Source organism: Mandrillus leucophaeus, unplaced genomic scaffold (genome assembly GCF_000951045.1).
Source record: "Mandrillus leucophaeus isolate KB7577 unplaced genomic scaffold, Mleu.le_1.0 Scaffold698, whole genome shotgun sequence".
In the NCBI taxonomy this organism is placed as follows: Eukaryota; Metazoa; Chordata; class Mammalia; order Primates; family Cercopithecidae; genus Mandrillus; species Mandrillus leucophaeus.
The window spans coordinates 1,007,492-1,033,804 of NW_012107563.1; the positions used below are offsets into that span (position 1 = coordinate 1,007,492).

At 41.3% G+C, this 26,313-nt stretch overlaps 1 protein-coding gene across 2 annotated transcripts in view; it reads left to right on the forward strand.

The window, feature by feature from the left end:
• CNKSR3 (CNKSR family member 3) overlaps positions 1-26,313 on the forward strand; it is a 127,307-nt gene that overhangs the window by 60,232 nt on the left and 40,762 nt on the right. For both annotated transcript variants that reach the window (XM_011964380.1, XM_011964381.1), the window contains exons 2-5: positions 7,210-7,373; positions 15,240-15,442; positions 16,446-16,533; positions 24,128-24,169. In XM_011964380.1, the coding sequence (XP_011819770.1) occupies positions 7,210-7,373; positions 15,240-15,442; positions 16,446-16,533; positions 24,128-24,169 (497 nt within the window). The remainder of the gene's footprint in view (positions 1-7,209; positions 7,374-15,239; positions 15,443-16,445; positions 16,534-24,127; positions 24,170-26,313) is intronic.

The following is a 26,313-nucleotide window of genomic DNA, read 5'->3' on the forward strand; positions in this document are numbered from 1 at the left end:
CAAAGTGCTGGAATTACATGTGTGAGCCACTGCATCTGGCCCACTCCTGGGTTTCAAACATAGTATTATTGAACAACCTCAAATTGCTATATTTAAATCAACTCTTTATCAACTAGGTCTGAAAATTAAGGCCTAAAGACATCAACAAAACGAGTGACAGAAGAAAGGCATTTCCAAGTGATGTCATTGGGTGACTCATCTCACAAAAGGGCACTCGGAGGCCTACCAGTAGACCACCTTTCTGGCTTTTGGCGTGCCCTGACATCAGCCTTGCTCGCTCCATTAATCCTACTGTGCTCACATAGAAGCCAAACCATGTCACGCTTCTGTTTGAAAACTGTCTTTTTGTTCTTAGCAACATGTCGTGTTTGGGGGAAGTTATAATATACTGGACAGTGGTATCAGTAAGTCGGGAAGGCTAAGGAGCTTTGTGTCAGGTCTTTACCATTTAATGGTTTTCAAAGTATTGGGAATTCTGAGAATATTGTAGTCAGGTGTACATGTACCACCCAAATCTTGTTTCCTTCCCTCTGGTTCAGATAATAATAAAGTGACCTTCCCCTGAACCCCATCTCCTTTGTAGTGGAGGTTGATTCCCAGTAGAGAACATCTCACATGTAGTAGTTGCTTCATAAAGTTTGTTGAATTAAATTGAATTTGTGTGAGTCTGTGATGATTCTCCTCGTGGAAGAACATAGTCTACCAAAATCCTGTGGGAGCAAATTTCTGTATCACAGGTCACTTTATTTATTTATTTTTTTTGAGACAGTTTCATCCTTGTCACCTAGGCTGGAGTGCAATGGCGCGATCTCGGCTCACTGCAACCTCCGCCTCCTGGGTTCAACTGATTCTCCTGCCTCAGCCTCCCGAGTAGCTGGGAATACAGGGGCCCACCACCACACCCAGCTTTTTTTTTTTTTTTGTATTTTTAGTAGAGACGGAATTTCACCATGTTGGCCAGGCTAGTCTTGAACTCCTGACCTCAAGTGATCCACCCTCCTTGGCCTCCCAAAGTGCTGGGATTACAGACATGAACCACCGCGCCCGGCACATGTCACTTGTGGTTCTTAAAAGTCTTGAGTGAGATGAGAGTCTGCAACCTTTAGCTAAACTGATTTCTGAATTTAATCATTAAAAAAAAAAAAAAAAAACAGAAAGCAAAAAGCAATCTAAAAGCACAAAACCCAACTCAAGTGGAAGTACTCAATGCAAATGCTGGAAGAACCACTCTGGGCTCCTGTATTTGAAGAACTGTAGCTTCTGCCAACTTGAGCTTGCCAAGCTCTTGGAAGCAAAGCCACAGAGGGTATGGTCTGTGGGACACTTTCCACTAAAGTCATGATGACCATTTGTTTTTTGGGACCTACTTCATGATCTGATTTTACTATTTTACAGAAAATGAGAATAGCCATAGGTTTTTGTTGTTGTTGTTATTGTTTTGTTTTGTTTCTGTTTTTTTTTTTGTTTTTTGTTTTTTTTTGCATTGGGGCATTTACTTTAATTTCTTAGTCTTCAGGTATATAATCTTTTCTCCACTTAGGGGAGATTAATTAATTAATAAAAATTCTTAGTACGAGGCAGGTATCTTGTCAAAGACTGATACTGAGAGGCTTGGAGTTTTATTTTGTTTATGATATTTCTCTTTGTGTAGAAATGACCTCCTCCTTTAATCTTGAAATGTTGAGATGTGTAGCAAATATCTGTAACTGATACCACAATCAACAGTTTATCTTTAGTTGCTTATTTGTATAAGAAAATAAAAGCAGGGAGGCATGGTGGCTCATGCCTATAATCCTGGCACTTTGGGAGGTCGAGGCAGGTGGATTGCTTGAGGTCAGGATTTTGAGACCAGCCTGGCCAACATGGTGAAACCCCATCTAAAAATACAAAAATTAGCGGGGTGTGTTGGTGGGTGCCTATAATCCCAGCTACTTGGGAGGCTGAGGCAGGAGAATTGACAAGAGTGAAACTGTCTGGGGAAAAAAAAAAAAAAAGGAAAGAAAGAAAATAAAAGCAGATGACTTTTGTGCATTGGTGTGATATTAATTTTTATGTGGAGTTCTTTGTCTTTCTTCATGCATCATGTGTTTATTTTACAAATATTTATTGAACACCAGCAATGTTCTCCACGCCAGTGGAGGGAGTAGTGAACAAAATAAAGTCACTGCTTTTTTTTTTTTTTTTTTTTTTGATTTTTTGAGATGGCGTCTTGTTCTGTTGCCCAGGCTGGAGTGCAATGGCATGATCTCGGCTCAGTGTAACCTCTGTCTCCTGGGTTAAAGTGATTCTTCTGCCTCAGCTTCCCGAGTAGCTGGGATTACAGGCATCCGACACCAAGCCTGGCTAATTTTTTTTTTTTTTTGTATTTTTAGTAGAGACAGTGGTCTTGAACTTGCTTGCCAGGCTGGTCTTGAACTCCCGACCTCAGGCGATCCGCCCGCCTTGGACTCCCAAAGTGCTGGAATTACAGACGTGAGCCACCGTGCCTGGCCAAAGTTACTACTTTTATGGTGCTTATGTTCTGATATAAATCATAAAATTTTTGTAGGTGAAACCAATGATGATTGCAGGTTCTCACATTTGGGAACACTTTCTGGGGAAGGTAATACATGGCCACCTAAGCATTTGGGAGTTTCTGTGTTTCTTTAGCAACTTTTATTCTGTTTCAAAAAATTTATTTATTTATTTTTTCTGCCAGGAATAGCAGCTCACACTTGTAATCCTAGCACTTTGGGAGGCTAAGGCAGGAGAACAGCTCGAGCCCAGGAGTTCGAGACCAGCCTGGGCAACATAGGGAGACTACGTTTCTACAAAAAATAAAAAATTTTAGTTGGGTGTGGTGGCACACACCTGTGGTCCCAGCTACTTGGGAGGCTAAGGCAGGAGCATCACTTGAGCCCAGGGGTTCAAGGCTGCAATGAGCTATGATTGTGCCACTGTCCTGCAGCCTGGGTGACAGAGTGAGACCCTGTCTCAAACAAACAAACAATTTTTTTTTCTGTTAATGGAGATGGGGTCTTGCTATGTTGTCCAGGCTGGTCTCAAACTTCTGACCTCAGGCAGTCCTTTTGCCTTGGCCTCCCAAAATGCTAGGATTATAGGAGTAAGCCAGCATGCCCAGCCAGCAACTTTTATTCTGAACATTTAGAAAACTGAGGACCTGAATAAATCACATTTTAAAATTTAACCAAATTTACAGAGTATTTACTATGTGTTCTATGGTGTTTTAAGCTCTTTATAAACATTAACATTAAATTTTCATTACAGTTCTCTGTAGTGGGTAGTATTAGTATTCTCATTTTACAAATGAGACAGCCGAGTAACTTGCCCCAGGTTATCCAGTCAGTTAGAAGGGAGACTGGTATTGGATTGTGGGCTCTTATCCATGTGTGTGTGTTTGTGTGTATGTGTGTGTGTGTTTTCATCTTGCATTTGGGATTTCCTTGGAGGTTTAGGATTATATACAGCCAGATTTCGTGACAATAGAGTAGGCCTGGGACCTGTGGCTCCCTTCTGTGAGAATTTCTTCTCCTTTTCCTTCACATTTAATTGCGTGTTTAATTTGTATAAATGGAATGTGTTTAATCTAATTTTACTGAATTATGTGTTTCTCTTGGTCCTGCTAGACTTTCTGTAAATTGCTTGAAGCAAGAAACTGGCAGATAGATCCATCTGACAAATAAGTAAAAGAGTATGGTTTATTGCAAATTCTAAGACTATTAGATCAGTTTACTAGAAATTGAGCCTTTTCCCTCCTTTGTGGGACTGCGTAATAGTTTAATTTAGCTGTTTATAAATGTTTAATTGTATTCTAAACAATAGGACTGCCGAACAATAGGTCATAATGTATTGGAATAATAAAACTCTGGGAGGCAACACTATTTAAAACCTAGCATATTCAATATATGTGTGCCTTGAGGACAAAGTCTTGAGGCTACAATAGATTCTATTCTTATAGGGGTAGTAATGTGATGTTTCTGCTTGATAATTCTACATCTCAGGGAACTTGTGATTATTTGAGGTTACAATGCTTATTTTCTCTCATAATCCTCAAGGAGATTCTGGTTAGTTTCTCAGAGAAATGCTCTGTATTCTTCAATTCTCAATGTCTAGTCATTTGTAGCCTGCACACTGTCTAGAACCCTCACCATTCCTTCCATCTCAACCTTTTCAGTGCTCCAAACATTTCCTTACTATTCTAAAGCTACTTCTGAAATCCCACTTCTTCCGTGAATTTTTCAGTTCATTAACAGAGAAATGATCTGGCCTCATCTTTATTTCTCCTTAGCATTCAGGAATGAAGCTTAAGGAACATCCAATATACTTTTTCGCCGTAGTTTTAATGGACTGATTTATTCTGTACATGAAAACGAATGTGAATCTCTCAGTGTTATGCTTTGTATTATGAGCAGTGAGCTTGTTTAGCACAGTAAGCATCACCTGTTCCATTGGTCACTGGGCCTTGTTTAAGAGAGTCCATCACGTGTGGATTAATATGAAAGAAAATGTTATTACATTTGTATTTGGTTGCTTGGACTGCCATAACAAAGCTCCATAGACTGGGAGGCTGGAACAACAGAAATTTGTCTCATCACCATTCTGGAGGCTGGAAGTCTGAGATCGAGGTGTCAGCAGGGTAGGTTTCTTCTGAGGCCTCTCTCCTTGGTTCACATATCTTTCTTCTGTGTGTGTCTGTGTTGTAATCTCCTCTTCCAATAAGGACACAAGTCATATGGATGGAGCCCACCTTAACGATGTCATTTGAACTTAATCCTTCTTTAAGGATTCTCTCTCCAAATGCATTCCAGGGTACTGAGGGTTAGGATTGTAACATACGAATTTTGTGGGGACACAGTTAAGCCATAACAGGCTTTAAATATATAACATGGTTGTCCTAAACTTGTATGACAAACTAAAACAAAAAAATTCTTTTTAAAACTTAAAAGTAGGCTAGGGAGGACAGCGTCCTGAGAGAGAGGAGAAGATCATGATCAGGCTTAGAACTGGCTAAGTGATTCTGGGTAAACTTCACAGTAATTTCTGTTTTGTCTGTGTTTTCTCAGTTTTTTGTACTCATTGGGATCTGAAGTGCCTTTTAAGTGACTCTAAGATTCTGTAATTCTATTTTAATAACTGTCTTGTGGTTAGACTTTACTGCTCATTTAAGAAGTTGCTGGAGAAGAATTTTTATAATCCTGGGTTATTATGTCATGTTTGCGAGAAAATGCAGAAGAACAAGGCTGTGTCCAACAGACCCTAACTTGCATTTGACCTCTTTTCTTCTGCATCAGCCCTTTTCTTGGCATCTGACCAGCTATATGACTGTGGACAGGTTATGTATCCTCCGTGAGCCTTAATTCTTTCATCCACAAGATGGGAACAAAATAGTTAGGAGGCTGTCCTTCAATCTTGTCCCTTGTCATAGTTGCCTGCTACAGATAGATACCGCCCCCCCTGCAGACGATTGATTCTGAGTGTCCTGGTGCTGAGGTTGCATTTGCAGCCCAGGTAGGGTGTCGGTCTCAACACCTGCTGACTTGCCTGGCCTCCACTGCCTGCCCGACTCACATGCCACGAAGGCCACCTGTAGCTCAAGGCTGTCAGAGCAGAGCTGGGTTTATATCAATATTCCCAACCTCGCTTGCTGTGTAATGTCTAGCCCCTGGGCTAGACAGATGTCATTTCAGGGAGGATGAGTTGGGTTCCAAATGGTTACCATAGATTTTTTTTCATTACTTCCTCTTCCTATATTTAATAGCCCCAAATGGTTATCAGAAAACTACTGTTTTTCCTGTCTTATTAGGAGGAAAATGGTGAACATTTGTAGGGCAGAGATGTAGTTTAGCCTCACACATCAGATTTTAATATCCATAGACTTTAGTAATCCAAAAAGTAAGTGCTAGCTCAGAGAGATACCCACATGACACAGGTTTTGTGAGGGTTAAATGAAATAAATGTGTGCGTGTGTGTGTGCGTGTGTGCATGTATGGGCATATGTGTGTGTGCACGTGTGTGTGTGTGTGCATGCATGTGCGTGCGTTTGGTGGGGAGGGGGCAGCAGCATGCTTTCTACATACTTTTCCAGTTAAATTGAGTGTTCATTCTGTGTTGGGATTGAGTTTATATAACTCGGGTCTTTTAAAACACCAAGGTGACTTTTATTATTAGGCTTGAATAGATCAATTGATTCAGGGTAAAATGTTATTCCAGTAAAACTATTAAAACAAGTTCTCTGTACAGGAATCATAATTCTCAAGTTCTTGTTTGGCTTACTCATTTTAGTCAATATATACAAGCATTAAAATATGGCACTTTTGGCCATAATGTTTGACCTGGAAAAATTGCCATAAGCGAACCCATTTACCATGCCTTTTTATATGGTACTACTGCTGGTACCCGTCTCCTTTAGAGTCTTTTTCAGTTGTGAGGGACAGAGATTCGACACAAACAAGCTTAATCTAAAAAGAAAACTTATTTAAACTTAAGTGAAATATTCTAGGGCTAGAAGTATCTTTATTAAGCAAAGTTATATCCAGGGGTATATAGGATATTATTGGGGTATTTTCTCTCTCTCTTTCTCAAATGAATTTATTCTCAGAAAACTGATGAGAAAAATGACTGCCAGCATTGCCAAGGTTTATCTTTTGACTTCTGATTGGAAGGTAAAAAAGAGCTTCTCAGTTCTTGTGGCCATATATCAAATATCAAGGAAGATTTTGATTGGTTCTGCTTGAGTCACACGTCCATCCCTAAACCTATGACTGGCTGGTGTATAGAGCCCTACAGGAGACCTGGCCATGTGCCACCCACTGTGGCAAGGCGTCTTGAGTGGCAAGCTCCCTGGGATTACATGGGATGGGAGGGATGATGTCCCAAAAGAAGGGTTGCTTAGCAAAGAGACAACATGTCTGGTCTAGATAATTAGAGTTTTAAGTCAGCAGGGATTTGGCGTTTATTCCTTTAGTTTACAGGGAATGAAAAGGTAACTATCATAAAAGTCTGCTGGATCACTTGAGAATGTTAAGCTGCACTTGAAAATCTGTTTGAGATGTCATGCAAAGGTGCCCATTAGGTGGAGTAGGCCTCACATGGATAATCAGATAGTAGCATCACAATTGGTGATTGCTGAGATTGATGTGACATGCGGGCAGTTTGGTGGGGGTAAAGGAACAGAATGACAATAATGGGACTTCTGGTTGTTTTCGGCAGGGTTGGATGACTGCCTGCAACAATATGTCCACAAGTTTGAACGGGAGAAGATCAATGGCGAGCAGCTGCTGCAGATTTCCCATCAGGATCTGGAGGAGCTGGGGGTCACGCGGATCGGACACCAGGAGCTTGTGTTGGAGGCTGTGGACCTTCTCTGTGCACTGGTTAGTTCAGGAGAAGGTGATCTGTACCGTGATGACATTCTTTAGAGCCTTGTTCTCTTAAGCTCTCATTGTTTGTGATTTAGCATATCACTGTTTTCTTAATGCTCCATTGAAATAAAACATGAGCCGAAGATACTATAGGAAGGGGAAAAAATGAATTATTTTCTACATTAAGGGTTGGCAAACTATGGCCTGTGAGTTAAATCTGGCCCGCTATCTATTTTTGTAAATAAAGTTTTATTGGAACACAGCCATGTCCATTTACTTATGTGTTTGTGGCTGCTTTCTTGCTACAGTGAGAATTGAGTAGTTGTAACAGAATCACATGGTTCCCCCAAAGCCTAAAATATTTATTAACTTTTCCTTTACAGAAAGAGTTTGTCTTTTTCAGAAAATCTCTGTATTAGTCTAAGTTAGTCTAGTTTTTTTTTATAAGGAAAAAACGTTGGAAATAGTCCTGAATGAAAATGTCACCTTCTGGTCAGGCGCAATGGCTCATGCCTATAATCCCAGCACTCTGGGAGGCCGAGGCGGGTGGATTGCTTGAGTCCGGAAGTTTGAGACTAGCCTGGGCAACGTAGCAAAACCCTGTCTCTATTAGAAATACAAAAAGTTAGCTGGGTGTGGCTAGCACGCACCTATAGTCCCAGATATTCAGGAGGCTGAGTTCAGAGAATCACGTGAGCCTGGGAGGTGGAGGCTGCAGTGAGCAGAGATCGCACCACAGCACTCCAGCCTGGGCGACAGAGTGAGACCCTGTCTCAAAAAAGAAAAGAAAATGTCATCTTCTAAATTGAAGTGAGAAATAGGTTCTGATTTTCATGTCTGGTTTTGTTACTATAAAAAGCGGTTGAGTTTCACAGATATTTATGATATTTAAATAACTGATATTTGCACTTGACATGACCTGTGAAATGGGAAAAAAAAGTGGCCTTCATTACATTTTGTAGGTGATGGATTTTGGCTTTAACACGAATGAGTAAAATCCTGCTGGGTCCTGACACTAGAATCACATGGGTAGCTTTGTTAGGTGTGGCCAAAAACACCTGTAAGGACATTTTGTTTATACATTGGTTAGTGTGGGTGGGATTCAAGTCTGCCTGCCCTGGTGCCAGGCTAAAGATGCAGTTTACTTAACTGTCAGGATTTGGACAAACTCGACAGCATTCAGGCTGGGTTAGTAATGCCCTGAACCCCAGCCAGGGGTATATACAATTACATCACTGAGAATGGTGGGAAAGAATGTGCTGCTGATGATTTTGCCATCGCTGGTCTGCGTACTGTTGATTATATAACACTTGCTGCATTGTGTGTATTCTTCTTCTTAAAATGGACAGAGCCTTGTCTTCTGCTCTGAGATGCACTGCTCTTGTTTAGGAAAGTAATGGGGAAATTATTTGTAGTTGATAAATGAGCCGCCGCCTGGGAGACGCTACAGCCAAGTAGTCTGAGCACGGGTCTGGGAAGCAGGAATTTGCATTCTAATCCCGGCTCGGCTACATCCTTCTCCCTCTGTGACCTCTGGGGAAATGGTGGTGTCTGTTTTTCCCATCTGTACAGTAACGCTCACCTTAGATGTGGCTGTGCACTATTGTGTAAGTGCTTTGCACTGCCCAGACGTCTAAGCATCCTGTTTATTACTGAAACTGTATTTTTTTTTTTTTTTGTACAAACATGTTTGAGTTTACTTTTATTATACTTTCTGGGAACATGGCTTTTCCGTCTTTTCTGCTTGATGTTTTGCAAATTGTCTCTTTCACTTTGCAGTAATACTTGGAGGACAGGTAAATTTACTTGGAAATCCAAAGTAAGAGAGGCAGGGCAGAAGGGTCAGCTAGAGATGCATCATGTACATCGGGTGGGATGACAAACCTAACAGGTGCCCCTGGGCATTCTCTCTGCTTTTTCCTCTTGTCTACCTCTTAGAGCATTAGACTAAAATGAACAAAGCTGGACAAATGCCAGAACCTAAAGCTGTGTTTTATCTCCTACAATTTCCTTCTAATTTCCTTTGCAGACCAAGCTTTGACCTCAGACTCATTCTGGACCTGCTCTGTACCAGTGACTGCATCGGACAGGGGGGTCACGTAGGGGTTCACAAAAGTGTGTGGATTATTTTAGTGAGTTTTACTAAAATATCTTTAGTCTCGATATAATCTCCTTCTTGAATATTCTTATAATTCATATACTAATTATACTATCTTTTTAATCCATTTGTAGCACATAGATCTTTGGATGTATAAATTGGTGCTGCTTTGAACAGACCATCTCCAGGGCAGTCGATGTGTAAATGCAGTTGGCCTCAGTGTTATAAAAGAGGTTTCTATGTAAACTTAGTTTAGTGGATGTTGATTTTATGATAGACAGGAAATGAATAGAATTAAAGGTAAGGAAGGGGGAGGGGAGAAACAAAACCACTGGAAAGTATCAATGCAAAGAGAGAGGCAGATAGATGGACAGGAACCTAAAATAGGAAACATTATTATATAATAATAATAAATAGGAAACAATCTTATAAACACTAATATAAAATATTAATGAAGATTCCAAAACTGGTGAGCAGTGGCTCACAAATTAGCTGGTCGTGGATAGAGAGCAATGAGAGAAACCGCCCTTCGTGAATATTGACTTTAACTGGCAGTCGTGGCTTAGGAGAGTGATTTGTATCATACGATGAGACCAGGACCACCTTCCAGGATTGAATTAGAATCTGTATCCAGTTTGTCTTCCTCTCTCTGGGTAGAAGGTACCTGAGACCGATTATAGAGCTGCTCTTTTCAGTAGGATAGCTGTTACCCAATGTGACTGTCTAAATGAAAATCAACTAAAGTAAAATAAAATTCAGTTCCTCGGTTGTACTAGCAACACTCCAAGTGCTCAGAAGCTCCATGTGGCTAGTGGCTACGATACTGGACAGCACAGAAAAAGAACATTTTCATCTTTGTATAGAGTTCTGTTGGCCAGTACTGGTTGAGAGGGTGTGATTGAGAATAACCAGTAAGAATAACCAATGAGGTTAAGTGTGACTGTGGCCAGGCACAGTGGTTCACGCCTGTAATCCCAGCACTTCGGGAGGCCAAGGCGGGTGGATCACAACGTCAGGAGATCGAGACCATCCTGGCTAACACGGTGTGAAACCCTGTCTCTACTAAAAATGTAAAAAATTAGCTGGGCATGGTGGCGGGCACCTGTAGTCCCAGCTACTCGGGAGGCTGAGGCAGGAGAATGGTGTGAACCCAGGAGGTGGAGCTTGCTGAGATCACGCCACTGTACTCCAGTCTGGGTGACAGAGCGAGACTCCGTCTCAAAAAAAAAAAAAAAAAGGATAAGTATGACTGTAACCTGTGTTCTTTGCCAAGTCAGTGAGGCCCAGTTTACTGAACACCAAGGCATGGGCAGCTGTGTTTTGAAGGTTGAAGGAGGTTGAGAAGTGAACAGTTGGAATTGATACATGTGTTAAGTGATGCTACCTAGATTTGGGGTTAAATGAAGTGCCTGTAATGAATCTATGGGCCTAGAGTGCATATGCACACTGGCATACCTCTGAGATTATTCGTTGCTTATTGTTTACCCATGGCAAATCATTTAAACGTGTTATCTTTTTTATGAGAAGAAATGCAGGAACAGGAATTTTTGCTGGCAAATTATATTTAACTTGATCTTGCTTATGAGCTTATTTAAAAATGCCTTAGGAAGACTGTGAACTATATTTCTTAGGCTGTCTCTTAATTGACCCAAGTCAATAAGATGACTTTGATTTTGTGTCTCTGGCACACCTTAATCACACATGTTAGATCACAAACAGAGCTAGTAGGAATGGATAAGATGGTAGAGAAGTTGTATAAGGTTTGTCCTTAGCTAAATGTGTATAATTTTAAGACTGTTTTTGCTTTCCTTTTCTCTCATTTAGTGTATGATTCCTCTAGCCAGATCAGGAAAGGATCCCTGATGGTGAACCCTAGGAAGTGAGATCTCTGTGGAAGGGTTTTAGTATGTGAATAGATTTTCAGAAACTCACTTTGTATCTTAATCTGTATCTTTTTGATGCCTTACCTCGAAGCAGTTTCTGAAGGAGACAGGTTTTGGGGAAAAGACTGGTGAAAATAATTAATCTGGTCTGAGAAATTATTTATTTTTGGTCTTTCTTTGTGGGGCACTTAAGTCAATAATCCTTTCCTGATTATGCTTCTACAGTAGAGGTTCTTTTGAGCTAATATAATCAGTTTCTTGTTCTCTCTTTAATGTGGAATGGGGTCGAAGGGAAGGAACTTTCCTTCTTTTCCTCCTTCCTTCTTTTAAAAATTCTATTCTAGCTATATTTATTCATCTTTCTAGGTCCATTATTTGTTTTGGGGGAAAAAAAGAGCAAACTGAGTGGAAAATGAAGAGAACCAGTTACAAGAAGCCACTCTCCCCCTTTATTTCAGTATTAAAAGTGGTACGTTTTTAGAAGATGGAGGTTTAAAGTTTCTTGCAACAATAAAATGCACTTAATCCTCTTTGAGTTCAGCAAGTAAACATTATGTATATGGTCATAAAAGTTCCAAGTAATTTATGGTGACATTGGTTATTGAAAGCTGAGTTTCCTGCTTTTAGTTCGAAACGCTTGATGTAAGTTGGCAGGCTGAGTAACTGACTGAATGAGGGGGTCCTTCCCTTTCATCATAGTTACAAGTCCTTCAAAACAAGCTCTGTCTTGTGGCCTCTTTATCCATTCAATTGTGAGTCTTTGATTCTTTGAATTTAAAAAGCTATGATGCAGATCCATCTTATTTTTGTCTCTCTATTGGAGGACAAGATTATATTTTAGTCTCTAGAAAATAACATAAAAAATGAATATCACATTTAGATAGAAAAATACTGCCAATATAGAATATTCATTTATATTTTGAAATTCAGTTTTTTTCAAAAGCTTGGAAGAGAAACTTTTCAGCTAATTTTTGCTTCTTTCAAAATTTCTAATCTTTTAAATTTTATTTTTTATTTTACTAGGAGGTAACATAAATTTAAACTTCAAGTAAAATCTATTTAAAATTAGAATTGTTTTGTTAAAGTCAATGCCTTTTGTTGTTGTTTTTAACTTACCATTGTTCATCTTGCCAAAAAAAAAAAGTTTCTTACATACTTCCGAGTATATTTATGCTTTATGTATCTTGATTTTGACACGTGACTTGCCTCTCTCTGGCCCACATGGCTAAAGCCAGTTGAAAGAAGTTTCTCCACAGCCGGGTGCAGTGGTTCATGCCTGTAATCCCAGCACTTTGGAAGGCCGTGGCGGGCGGATCATGAGGTCAGGAGATGGAGACTATCCTGGCCAACATGATGAAACCCCATCTCTACTAAAATATTCAAAGATTAACTGAGCATGGTGGCACTCGCCTGTAATCCCAGCTACTTGGGAGGCTGAGGCAGGAGAATGGCTTGAACCAGGGAGTCAGAGGTTGCAGTGAGTCGAGCTCATGCCCCTGCACTCCAGCCTGGCGACAGAGTGAAACTCCGTCTCAAAAAAAAAAAAAAAAAAAAAAAAAAGTTTCTGCACTTCAGAGGGAATGTGTAGAATTTTGAGAAGCGGAATAGCTATTCAGTTTGTGCTGGATCCAGGATTGCTGGACAGTTTTCTTTATCCTTGTCTAATGTCCATCTTGTCATCTGTCTTATCATGTGGCCCTTTTTGGGCAGGTTGTGTGGAAGGTGACATACACAGCAGAGTAATCAAAAGCTTGTGCCCTAGATGCAGATTGCCTTAGTCAGAAGCCCAGCACTACCGCTGATTAGCTTTGTAACTTCGGAGAATTTATTTACTGTTTTCATGCCTCAGTTTCCTTAGTGGTAAATTAGAGATAAAAACGTTTCTACCTTCTTGGGCTGTTTTCCTGAGATAATACATGTCAAACACTGAGTCCAGTTCCTAGCATAAAGTGTTCAATGATATTAAGTATTCTGTTAGTCTCAGTTTTTAAATGGTACCAGATTCTTGCCTTGGGATGCTAATTAGATGGCATAATCTATCTCAAGAAATATCGTTTTTTTTTTTAAAAAAATGATAAAACAATTTAGGACACACAGAGGCAATTGAATACAGAAATTTGTACCCCACCTCTAATGTCGCAGACTTACGTGTTGTTTCCCAGGATTGGCTCTTTTCTCTGAAAGGAAGTCTAGGACAGTATTAGCTCATGAAACTGATTTTTTTGAAGCACCCACGTACGCTGAACATTGTTCAAAAAGAACGCAGGTTAGAAGCACAAGAGCAAGAAATTAATTTTATGATTGATTGAGACAGGGTCTCTCTCTGTCACCCAGGCTGGAGTACAGTGGCACGATCATAGCTCACTGCAGCCTCTACCTCCTGGGCTCAAGCGATCCTCCTACCTCTTGAGTAGCTGGGAGTACAGACAGGAGCCACATCTTCAAGCTCAGGAGATCACGCTTAGTGAATTCGTGTTTAGTTAGTGCTGCTGTGTTTTGTTTTGTTTTGTTGTGTTTTGTTTTGTTTTGTTTTGTGAGTGTCTTGCCTGGTAGAAATCCACGCATTCCATGACTATATGATTGTCCGCTGTGCTGGAAATACCGTAGTGGGCATACTCACAGAGCCGTGCTTCTGTAGTCCTCACATTCCAGTGGAGGAAGAAGGCCGCAAACACGGTGCTTCAGATGGGGCAGAAGTGGGTGATGGGCTAGAGAGTGAATCGAAGGGGCGATTCTGCCACCAGGGAACACAGGGTGATGTTGGGAGACATTTTTGGTTGTTACACCTGGGGAGGAGGCGCTACTGCCATCTGATGGGTAGAGAGCAGGGATGCTGATAAACATCCTGTAATACACAGGGACCCCCTACCCCACAAGCATTATCTGGCCCCAAATGTCAGTAGGACTGAGGTTGAGAAACCTTGTTCTAGATTAAGTAAGTGATCAGGGAAGCCTTGCAGGGGAAGGGACGTTTGGGCCAGCACCTGAGTGATAGCAATGAGCTGTTGGCTGGGCTCAGTGGCTCACGCCTATAATCCCAGTACTTTGGGAGGCTGAGGCGGGCAGATTGCCTGAGCTCACAAGTTCAAGACTAGCCTGGGCAACACGGTGAAATCCCGTCTCTACTAAAAATACAAAAATTAGCCCAGTGTGGTGGTGCGCGCCTGTGATCCCAGCTATTCAGGAGGCTGAGGCAGGAGAATCTCTTGAACCCATGAACCTGGGAGGAAGAGGTTGCAGTGAGCTGAGATGGCGCCACTGCCCTCCAGCCTGGGTGACACAGTGAGACTCCATCTCAAAAAATAAAATAAAAATAAAAAAAGAATGAGCTGTCCCCGACAAGATTTGTAGGAGGAGCATTTGGGGAAGAAGAACTATCAAGAACAAAGTCCCTGAGGCCCGAGTGGCTGTGGAAGGAACAGAGAGAAGGCTGGTATGGCTGGGATGAGTGAAGTGTGCTGGGGATAGATCACACAGGGTTTTGTGGTTGTTGTAAGAGTTTTTCAAGTGACTAACTGGGCTTTTGCATTATCAGAGAGTTTGAATATTGTTTTTTGTTTGTTTGTTTGTTTTTATTGTGAGACACAGTCTGGCTCTGTTGCCCAGGCTGGAGAGCATTGGCGCAATCTTGGCTCACTGGTTCACGCCATTCTCCTGCCTCAGCCTCCCGAGTAGCTGGGACTACAGGCACCCACCACCATACCTGGCTAATTTTTTGTATTTTCAGTAGGGACGGGGTTTCACCGTGTTAGCCAGGATGGTCTCGATCTCCTGACCTCGAGATCCACCCACCTCAGCCTCCCAAAGTGCTGGCATTCATTACAGGCGTGAGCCACCGCGCCCCACCGAATATTGTTAATTGTTTTGAATTTTTTCCCTTTGATTTATTTTCCACAGAATTATGGCCTTGAAACTGATAACATGAAGAACTTGGTTCTGAAACTGAGAGCATCCTCCCACAATTTACAGAATTACATAAGTAGCCGGCGGAAAAGTCCCGCTTACGATGGAAACACCTCCCGCAAGGCCCCCAATGAATTCCTGACCTCCGTGGTGGAGCTCATCGGCGCCGCCAAGGCCCTGCTGGCCTGGCTGGACCGGTAAGTTGGAGATGTGCCTTTTACTGCCCTGCAAGAGTAGCGTCCAAGCTGCATGGTAGCTGTGCTTTGTCTTAGGGAAAGGAACCATTGTTCTTTCCGTATCATTTTTGCCGGCTCTTTTTTTTTTTTTTTTTTGAGACGGAGTCTCGCTCTGTCGCCCAGGCTGGAGTGCAGTGGCCGGATCTCAGCTCACTGCAAGCTCCGCCTCCCGGGTTCACGCCATTCTCCTGCCTCAGCCTCCCGAGTAGCTGGGACTACAGGCGCCCGCCACCACGCCCGGCTAATTTTTTTATATTTTTAGTAGAGATGGGGTTTCACCATGTTAGCTGGGATGGTCTCGATCCGCTGACCTCGTGATCTGCCCGTCTCGGCCTCCCAAAGTGCTGGAATTACAGGCGTGAGCCACCGCGCCCAGCCTTTTACCAACTCTTAAGGAGTCCTTGATCGGTGGTAGATTTTAGGATTCCTTTGCCAGTTACTTAAACGGTTAATAGCAGGAACAAATTAACTTCAGCTTAGAGAAGAGTGAAATTGTGCTAAAGGTTGTGTTTTACTGAGATTAAATATTAATGGCTGAGGATTTGATTGGTATGAAAGCTGTTAGTTGACTTCAGAAGGGATGTTAACTGTCATTTTGGATTTGTTTTTTTTATCTAGTCCTTCTCTCTTTCGATTCAGATTCCTATTTTATGTGTTACTTGAGAGAAACCAGTTCAATAAAAAGTAATTTAATACAAAACTTAGCGGGGCGTGGTGGCGCATGCCTGTAATCTCAGTTACTCCGGAGGCTGAGGCAGGAGAGTTGCTTGAACCCAGAAGGCGAAGGTTGCAGTGAGCCAAGATTATTCCACTGCACTCTAGCCTTGGCAACAGTCTCAAACAAAACAAAACAAAACAGAAAAGAATTTAGAGTAGCCCATGGGGTAGCTATACTTACCAACATACAGTGGGATCCCAGTGGATTCTCCCTACGCCTTTTAAGAGGATTGTTGTTACCTTCCAGGGCTCCGTTTACAGGGATCACTGATTTCTCAGTCACGAAGAACAAAATTATCCAGCTTTGCTTGGACCTGACCACTACAGTCCAGAAGGTCAGTAGTATGTCATTTTCGCTTTCTAATTTTTTTTTTCCTGCTCTTCCTCTTCTTGAAAGGATTTTCATGCAGGTGTGAAGTACTGCTCTCCTTCACAGAATTGGAGAGAGATGAAAGGCTTTAAATTAGATCCATTGTAAAGATGGTTTCTGTGAAGACTGACCAGTGGCCTTTGAATTAAATATTACCTTTTTGTGTGTTTTAAAAGAGTCAAACTAATAATTCCTGTACTTCCCCTAAAATGTTAGAACACTTAGTTTTTTTTAATGAAATTTCTGGAGTAACTAAGTTGCATGATAGTCTTTGTTCTGAGTACTTTACTGTATCTGCTTCTTAATTTTCTTTTCATTTTGGCCTCTCATTTTTGGATTTACCAGTCGGGATGGGCTAGGTTGTGGTGCAGTAACAAACACCCCCCCAAACCTCAAACCTCGGCAGTTTATTCCTTGGTTATTTACATCCAGATGGGTGAGGGGCAGGGGACAGTCAGCTCTGACTTTCCTCATTTCAAAATGTATAGGACATAGGTTGACAGAATCACTGGTATGTCATGTTGCTTGTCCCCAAGGCAGAGAGGTAAAAATCATGAAGGTCCACACACTGACTGATGTTCTGAATTGTAAGTGACACATGTCAGTTTCACTCATGGCTCATTGCCCAGACCTAGGTATCTTAGTAAAGGCTCAGGAAGTTTTTCATGAGCCAGTCTGTAACTGATTGAGCTTCTGTGATCTTAACTTTAAAAAAAAAAAATTCTTCTTGTACCATCAGCTCTTAGGACTACCTTCTGTCCTGTTACTTGGCATGCAGCAGATGCTTGTCAAATATTTTTGAAATGAATTGAGGCTATGAAATGTAAGGAAGAGCTGCTTGTTTTTTCATGTCCCACTTGGTTCTAAAATTCTGTGTTTCCACATTTGTTTCTACTGCTGATTTGGCAAAGCAAAGAACATCCTCCCTTCTGTCCTGACCGTGCCATTACAGAGATGCAGTTCTGAAAAGCCGTGCGTTTTCTGGTTGTTTCTGGAATGTGAATTGTGAACTTTGTCTCTGCACGTGGCAGTTGTTTGCTCTCGTCCTGAGCAGCCACTGTTCTCAAGGCACGTGGATTTTTGAGGTCATGATCTTAGAAAGGTGCTCAGAGCAACTAAAGTAGCTTCTGAGTTTTTGCTCTTTTTTATGATGCATAAAGTAATTTTGACAAAAAAGAGTCTGATACCAGTTGTGATGCTTTAGTCATACAGCCATGAAAGCATGGCATTTGTGGTTGAAGGCATTTCCCTGATACCTACCTTGAGTGTCCTTTTTTTCCCTTGCTTCCCTCTTCCCATAATATTTTGGTCATATTTTGATTTTTTTTTATTTTTAAGAGACAGGGTCTTACTCTGTTGCTTGGGTTTGAAGTGCAGGGGTGTAATCATGGTTCACCGTAGCCTCAGCCTCCTGGCTCAAGCAATCCTTCCACCTTAGCCTCCTGGATATTTGGGACTACAGGTGCATGCCACCATGCCCAGCTTGTTTTTAAATTTTTTGTAGAAACAGGGTCTTGCTGTGTTGCCCAGGCTGGTCTCAAATTCCTGGCCTCAAGTAATTCTCCTGCCTCGACCTCCCAAAGCGCTGAGAGGCATAAGCCACTGCACCTGGCCCTGTTTTGATTTTTAACCGAGTTTACTAGCAATCAATTAAATGAAAGAGTTAAATATTGTGATTAGCAAATGGGAAAGTTTTGCTTGTTGGTACATTTGTGTTTTATTGTGAAGGGTCCTTGACTGTGTGGCTGATTGAGGCTGTCCCCACTGCAGTGTAGGGAGAGGAGAGAAAGGGATGAAAGTGAAGGCAGAGGGGGTCATGTTTGTTTCACGGGGTGAATTTCTGTCTAAGCAAGTTGATGTTGGCTTTCTAGGTATTTGGACACTTCTTTCAATACATTTTTGTTTAGCACTTACTCTGTGTCTGCTGCCCTGGGATACCAGAGTGAATAAACAGATGAAAAGTCCCTGACCCTCACTGGGAGAGAGAAAATGGATTGATAAGCAAACTTTTATATATGAATATATGTGGTTATATAAAGGTAAAGCAGTGCTAGGGAGGGAAGGTGCACAGGAAGGAGTGAGGATACAGTTTGATATATGTGCCTGGAGTCACCTCCTTGAGAAGGTGACACTTGAGTAATTCAGCCAGGAGAAGTCTATGCTTGTCTGATGGGATGGGCTTATGCATCATCTCAAGTGCTACTTTTCCTGGTGATTGGAGAGAGGGGTCGATCGTTAGGAACTGATGATTACAAAAAAAAAAAAAATCTCCCCATAGGAAGTACACGTCCTGATCTGGTCACATCACAAGGGTACCTGTGAGCATCCTCATTGTGCCTGCCCAGCTTATTGAGGCTTAAGAATGGCTGGGACATGATGAATGGTGATTTTTAAAATGTGTGTTGTATGAATGAAATAATGCTTTGGAAAGTTAGGCTGCTGAGAATGACTTTTATCAGAACTCAAGGGACACAAGAGGTATTAATTTTGTTTCTGCGTTCATTTTCTGTTTCTCTTTTTCCCGTGGTGCTCACCGAGGGAGGTTAGTTTAGTGGTTAAGAGCATATTCTTCACAGACAGACAGCTATAGGTTCAAATCTTACCTCTACACATTAATTAGCCCTGGGGCCTTGGACAAGTCACTTACAAGTTTTGAACCTCAATTTTCTCATTTGCAAAATGGGAATACAAATATTTACCTTACCAGATAATTTGGTGGGATTTCTACAAGTTAATGTTGAGTAAAAAAAAAAAAAAAAGGCAAAAAAGTGTGGTGTGAAGATAAATGGTTATCATAAATACCTAAAATGCATATGTGTGTGTGTTTGTGTGTGTATATATAAAACATACATCCTATGCAAACTTGTTACAAGTTAATATGTAAATACAGTGGACAGTTTGGAAAAAAAGTTGTATTTACTCTGGCAGGGGGAGAGATAGGGAGGGAATGTAGGAGCCCAGCCAAAAAAAAGAGAACAAAAGTTTTTTATTTACAAAAATCATGTATATGACCACATTTATGTAAAATTGAATACAGATAAATAATATAAAATACTTAAAATAATACCTACTCCAAAAGATTGTTACGAAGATTAAATGAGATGTAACGTGGGCCGGGCGCAGTGGCTCACGCCTGTAATCCCAGCACTTTGGGAGGCCGAGGCGGGCAGATCACGAGGTTAGGAGATCGAGATATAACATGTGAAAAGCACAGTGCCTGCTTCAGAAGGGGTAGACTGTGGGAGGAAATATAATAATCTTGCATTGTACTTGTTTTCTGAAATCAAATTTGATAGTTTGAGGAGAAGAACTGGACAAATATATTGCCCTCATCCTCTGGTATTTTTTTTATTTTAAATTTGAACAGTTTTGAAGGAGTAAGACTGATATGTAAATATATATCAGGATATCATTTTCTGAACTTAGATTGAAAAATATGTTTCTTAACAAGTGCTGTTGACAAGCACATGTTCTGTAGTAATTGAAGAGCATAGCCGGGCGTCTGTAATCCCAGAACTTTGGGAGGCTGGGGCAGGTAGATCACCTGAGGTCAGGAGTTCGAGACTAGCCTGGCCAACATGGTGAAACCCCATCTGTACTAAAAATACAAAAATTAGCTGGGCATGGTGGCAGGCACCTATATGTCCCCACTACTTGGGAGGCTAAGGCAGGAGAATCACTTGAACCCGGGAGGTGGAGGTTGCAGTCAGCCAAGATCGTTCCACTTCACTCCAGCCTGGGCGAAAGAATGAAACTCCGTCTCAAACAAAACAAAACAAAGAAAGAACATAGGTGCTTTGGCAAATGGTGATGTTTGCGCACATGTGCGCTCAGATACACACGAATTAGAAATCACAAATTCGATGAATGATTTGAGTGTGGCTTACCCCAGGTGCATTGTGGTGGTAGCAATGAGACTGAACGTGCCAGGGAAGTTCACATTCTCTTGCAGCTGCTTGATAGAAGATCTGTTGACTGGGAAGACATCTGTCTTTGCCATTTACTCCTTTTGGGGAATTGGAGAAATAAAAGTTGTATTTCTTTCCAGACAAAGAACATGTTCTGCCTGAGCCTTTATTCTTGGTGTCCCTGTGAAGAGACATCTGCTTGTCCCGTCTCTCTTCTACATCTTGCCGTCCCCCCTTCTTCTTACTGTGGTGACATCCTTTTCCTTCCATCCATCTCTGCATCCTTTCTTCCAATAATAATTTATGAGTCCTCTAATTTGAAGGATACATATTGCTGCTTCTTTTCTCCTGCAAGGAAACCGCACATTTCTTTTAAGAAGTTTCTTCATTTCTTAACATTTGTTTAGCTGTCATCCTATACCAAGTATAAGGATAGATCTTCCCATTCAGTGTTGAGGCTGTTATTTGAGATGAAGGACCCCAAGGTGGGAAGGGATTGAGATCTGCATTTCCATTGTAGTCTCCTCATGTCGTGATGCTATGAAAACTGAAATAGGGACAGCAAGAGAGACACAATGGCACTGGCAGGTGCTGAGTTTCAGTCTGGAAAGAAATAGAGAATGAGGCCAGGTGTGGTGGTGCACGCCTCGAGGCCCAGCTACTAGAGGCTGAGATGGGAGGATCTCTTGAGCCCAGGAGTTTGAAACCAGCCTGGACAACATAACAAGATACTATCTTAACAACAACAATAAAAAAGAATTAGGAAAATGAGCAATATTTGTCCCTGAGAAAAGTGAATAGAAAGAAAGCAAGCCTGCCAGGCTGAATGTCTCACGCCTTTAATCCCAGCACCTTGGGAGGCCAAGTCGGGAGGATTGCTTGAGACCTGCCTGAGCAATATAGTGAGAATGCTATATTTGAAAAAAAAATTAAAAAGCTAGGCAAGCATGGTGGTGTGTGCCTATAGTCCCAGCTACTTGGGAGGCTGAGGTGGGAGGATTGCTTGAGCTTTGGAAGCGGAGGCTGCAGTGAGCCATGTTCGTGCCATTGCACTGAGGCCTGGGTGACAGAGCGAGACCCTGTGTCACGTATATGAAAAGGAAGCAAGCCATGGAAGCAGAAGAGGAAAAGACCACTGCTGAGTGCTGACTGCGTCTCAGGTGTATATCCACGCTTGACGCGTGTCATCACACCGAATTCTCAGCAGGTGTGCATCCACACTTGATGTGTGTCATCATCACACCGAATTCTCAGCAGATCTCAGAGGTAGGCTTTGTTATCACCCCATTTTAGAAAGAAGGCAACTAAGGCTCAGAGAAGTTGAACCTGCTGCGCAAGGCTGCTCAGTTCCTGAGAAGGCAGAATAGGAGGAGAGGCTGGGGGGTGCTGAGAGCCACCCAGGCTGGGCCTCTGCTGCCAGGTGACCCAGGGCTGTGAGAAGCTCAGCTCACTGTCCAGTCTCTGAGGGGGTGACTTGGTTTCAGCGCTCATTTTTCCATTCCATTGCCTTCATGCCAGAAAACAATGTGAAGTCATGCCTGCAGCTGCTTCCTCTCGGCAGGAATGGGTGTGGGAACCACGATCTCGGTGGCGGGAGGTGAGAGGGAGCCCTTTCACACGCCAGCTGGAACAATTTGGGAGGCGGAAAGCTCCTCGTGCTGCTGGCTCCATCACCACTGCAGTCACCACCGCAGGGAGCCGAAATTCTTGGTGACCTCTTGGATCCCTCAAGGAATCAAGTTGTAGGAACCATGCGGTCACAAGTCTACCTTGTTCTTGAGCTCTGGTGTATTGAGAATTGCTCTCTGCCTCTAGGTGATGGTCTCCCCGGAGTGACAGTGCTTGTATTAATTTAGAGATTTGTGGGCCGAGCGTGGTGACCCACACCTGTAATCCTAGCATTTTGGGAGGCCGAGGTGGGTGGATGGCTTGTGTCTAGGAATTCAAGATCAGCCTGGGCAACATGGCGAAACCCCGTCTCTACAAAGAATACAAAAATTAGCCAGGCGTGGTGGCGTGCACCTGTGGTCCCAGTTGCTTGAGAGGCTGAGATGGGAGGATCAGTTGAGCCCGGGAGGTCAAGGCTGCCAGTGAGCTGACATTGCACCACTGCATTCCCACTTGGGCGACAGAGTGAGACCCTGTCTTAAAAAAAAAAAAAAAGAAAGAAATTTGTGATGAAAGATAAACACAAAGACAAAGTATTAGTTTTATTTCTAGCACACAATCACATATGTATACTGTGTTTCCAAGGTTGAAATTTATTTAACAAATCCGTCAGACAGTATTAATGGGGGATGAGCCATAACGGTAGTTGACAGTTTAGTTTTATCTATAAGATAGAATTGGAAAAGCACATTTTAGCTATAATTATTCCTATTTACAGAGGTTGCTCCTGTAGTTTAAGTTAATATCAACTTCACACATGTAAAAATACATCTCTAAATTTATTTTTTTTGAGTCTTTTCTCCCTGGGCTGCTCTTTTCCTGAGAGTCAGTATAAATTTTAGGAGCAGTCCTTATTATCGTTTCCTACATTTTTATCTAGTAGAAAAAAGTTTAAACAAATTTAAGAAGACAATAAAAGTCTGATTATTAAATCATATAGAGTAGAAACTGGTAGTCATCTTCCTCCTTCAGAAGTAGTAAAACATAACCTAAAAATGACTTTTTGATTGAAGTGAAAAATCTTCGCCTGACAATTCCAACACAGTTGATTAACATTTTTTCATGTACATAAAAGAATTAGCATTATCTTTAAGATTGTCCTAGCTTGGGATTACAGTTAATAGTGTTGAATAAACTCTATAGAATCTAGTTGTATTGACGTTTTTTTCCTGCATGCATTCTGCAGTATAGGTTGAAATCCTTTGCTACGGATGAGTTCTAGAAGGTTAACTGTGAAAGTTTCACATTGGCAATTTCACTTTGGCAGCTTTGAGACAGGACAATGGTGGTTCCTATAATCAGCTAACCCAGTTCATACAGTGTTCCAAGCCTTTTGTTCTTAAGCTGAATAAATAATGCTTTGCATTCCAGCCCTTTATTTCGTGTCATCAATAGCATACCTCAAGACCACTTTTTTGGCAGTGTGTTAATGAATGTTTTGTTGAACTCTTTTCATCTATCAAGGACTGAAATATCTGATTTAATCTCAGTGGTGCTTAAAATAAACGTTTGTGGCTGAGTTTACTCAAGCCCTTATTTGAAAGCTATTCTTGTAGGCAGGTCCAGAGCTAAAGACTGCCAGCTTGTCGGCCCACTGCTATCTGTTCCTGGGGGCACACTGGGAGCCATCGTCAGGTTTCTTGACTTGGATTTCTGACTTACTACTCTCTGGACAGTCTGGAGAGTAGGTGGATTTCAGTGCAATGATTTTTGTAAGTTTTCAAATTAAGTAATTGGCCAAATGGGTTCCTTGGATGAGAACTCCTTGGGTCAGGGGAGAGCCGGACCTTCAGAAGGTGAGAATGTCAGCTCTGTTCTCACTGTGCCCTCCCTTTCCCATCCCAGTCCCACAGGACTGTGCAGGCTGAGGGCTGTGTCAGGGACCACCTTGAGCTGCAGAAAATATCTAGAAAGCTAAGCCAACAGTTCTGAAGGTTTTTAACTCTTGTACTCAGTGTTCATTTTCTCCATCCCCTTCTTTAGGATTGCTTTGTAGCAGAAATGGAGGATAAAGTTTTAACTGTGGTAAGTATGCGTTCTAAAAGTTATTGTAAAATTCCTTTTCCAAAGGCAGTGGGAATCACATTAAGTAAATGCACCGTGGCTAATTACTTCAGGAGATACTCTGAAATATTGGCTTTTGGGACATGAGTTTTTAAATTTAGGTGGAAGGGAAAGCACAAAAGTTACTTAACAAGACCAACTACTCTGAAAATTCCTGTGCTTAAATTAGCTACATTGAGTCTCTGTTTTATTATTACTTTTTCTGAACATTATATAGGGATACAGTTATACGTACATTGCTAGCTAGCCTGCTAATCATGATTGAACTGATGTGCAAATTTCACTTTAGGACCGTTTTGATTTAAGAAAAAAATTCTTGGCAACAACCTTATGATGGAGGGGGGATGTGCTGTAACTGTTTAAGGAGCATTTTGTAACTATTCATCATCACTTCCTCCTTTTGACATAAGCCAGCCTGTGCTCTTTTGATAAGACCTTCCTCCTACTGATGTTGAGGAATTTAGCAATGAAACTGCTATAAATATATTTTCCATAAATAGGGAGGCCAAATTGGAGGAATGTAAAAAGTATCACTTCTTGGATTCTCCCCCTTGGAAAGAAAAATCACTCTTTGGAATTTCCTGATTTCTTTGGTTGTTTAATTTTGAAAGGTTAGATGAGTCTGATTGGGGAAATACCACACGTAACCACTGTGACTTCTACAAGGAGACTACTCAATAGGGATCCTCTCATTGTCTCTTTAGTTTTACCTCCTCGGTGTTTGGCATTCAAAGAATGTGAGTGATCACTAAAAAGATGATAGACCTAAATGTAAAATGCAAAACTATAAACCATCTAAAAGATAACATAGGAGAAAATGTAGGTGACTGTCAGTCAGTTTTACAATGAATTTTCAGATAGAATACCAAAAGCATAATTCATGAAAGAAAAATTGATAACGTGGACTTCATTAAAATTAAAAACTGCTATGTGAAACGCACTGGTAAGAGAATGAAAAGACAAGCCATAGACTGGGAGAAAATGTTTTCAAAACACCTATCAGATAAAGGACTTGTATCCAAAATATACAAAGAACTCTTAAAATAAGAATAAGAAGACAAAACAACCCAATTATAAAGGAGGCAAAAGATCTGAACAGGTACTTACATACACATGGCAAATAAGCCTATGAAAAGATGTTCAATGTCATCTGTAATTAGGGAATTGCAAATTAAAACAACGAGATACCACTATACACCTATTACATAGGCTAAAATATAAAACACTGACAACACCAAACGCTGCTGAGGATGTGGAGCAACAGGAATGCTCATTAATTGCTGGTAGAAATGCAAAATGGTGCAGGCAGTTTGGAGGACAATTTGGAAGTTTCTTACAAAATGAAACATATTCTTACCATATGATCCAACAGTTGTGCTCCTAAATATTTACCCAAAGGAGTTGAAAATTTACATCAAAAAATGTGCACAGGATGTTTATAGCAGGTTTACTCAAAATTGCCAAAAATATTGGAAGCAACCTTAATGTCTCTCAATAGGTAAATGGATAAAGAAACTGTTGTACATCTATAAAATAGAATATTATTCAGCAATAAAAAAGAAATAAGCTATTAAGTCCTGAAAATATATGGAGGAAACTTACAAGCATATTGTTAATTGAAATAAGGCAGTCTGAAAAGGCTACATGCTGCAAAATTCTGACTATTTGGCATTCTAGAAAATCAAAACCACAGAGATAGTAAAAAGATCTATGTTTACCAGGGGTTCATGGTGAGGGATGGGGTGGTGGATAATTAGGTTGCGCACAGGGGATATTTAGGACATTGAAACTATCCTGTATGAGACTGTAATGATGGATACATGACATTAGGCATTTGTCAGAACTCGTAGAATGTACACCACAAAAAGTGAACCCTAATATAAATTAAAGATTTTAGTTAATGTCTGAATATTAGTTCATCATTTGTTTTTGTTTTGTTTTGTTTTGTTTTTTTGGAGACAGAGTCTCCCTCTGTCACCCAAGCTGAAGTAGAGTGGTGTGACTCGGCTCACTGCAGCCTCAGCCTCTGCCTCCGAGGTTCAAGCAATTCTGCAACCTCAGCCTCCCAAGTAGCTGGGGTTACAGGCACCTGCCACCATGCCCAT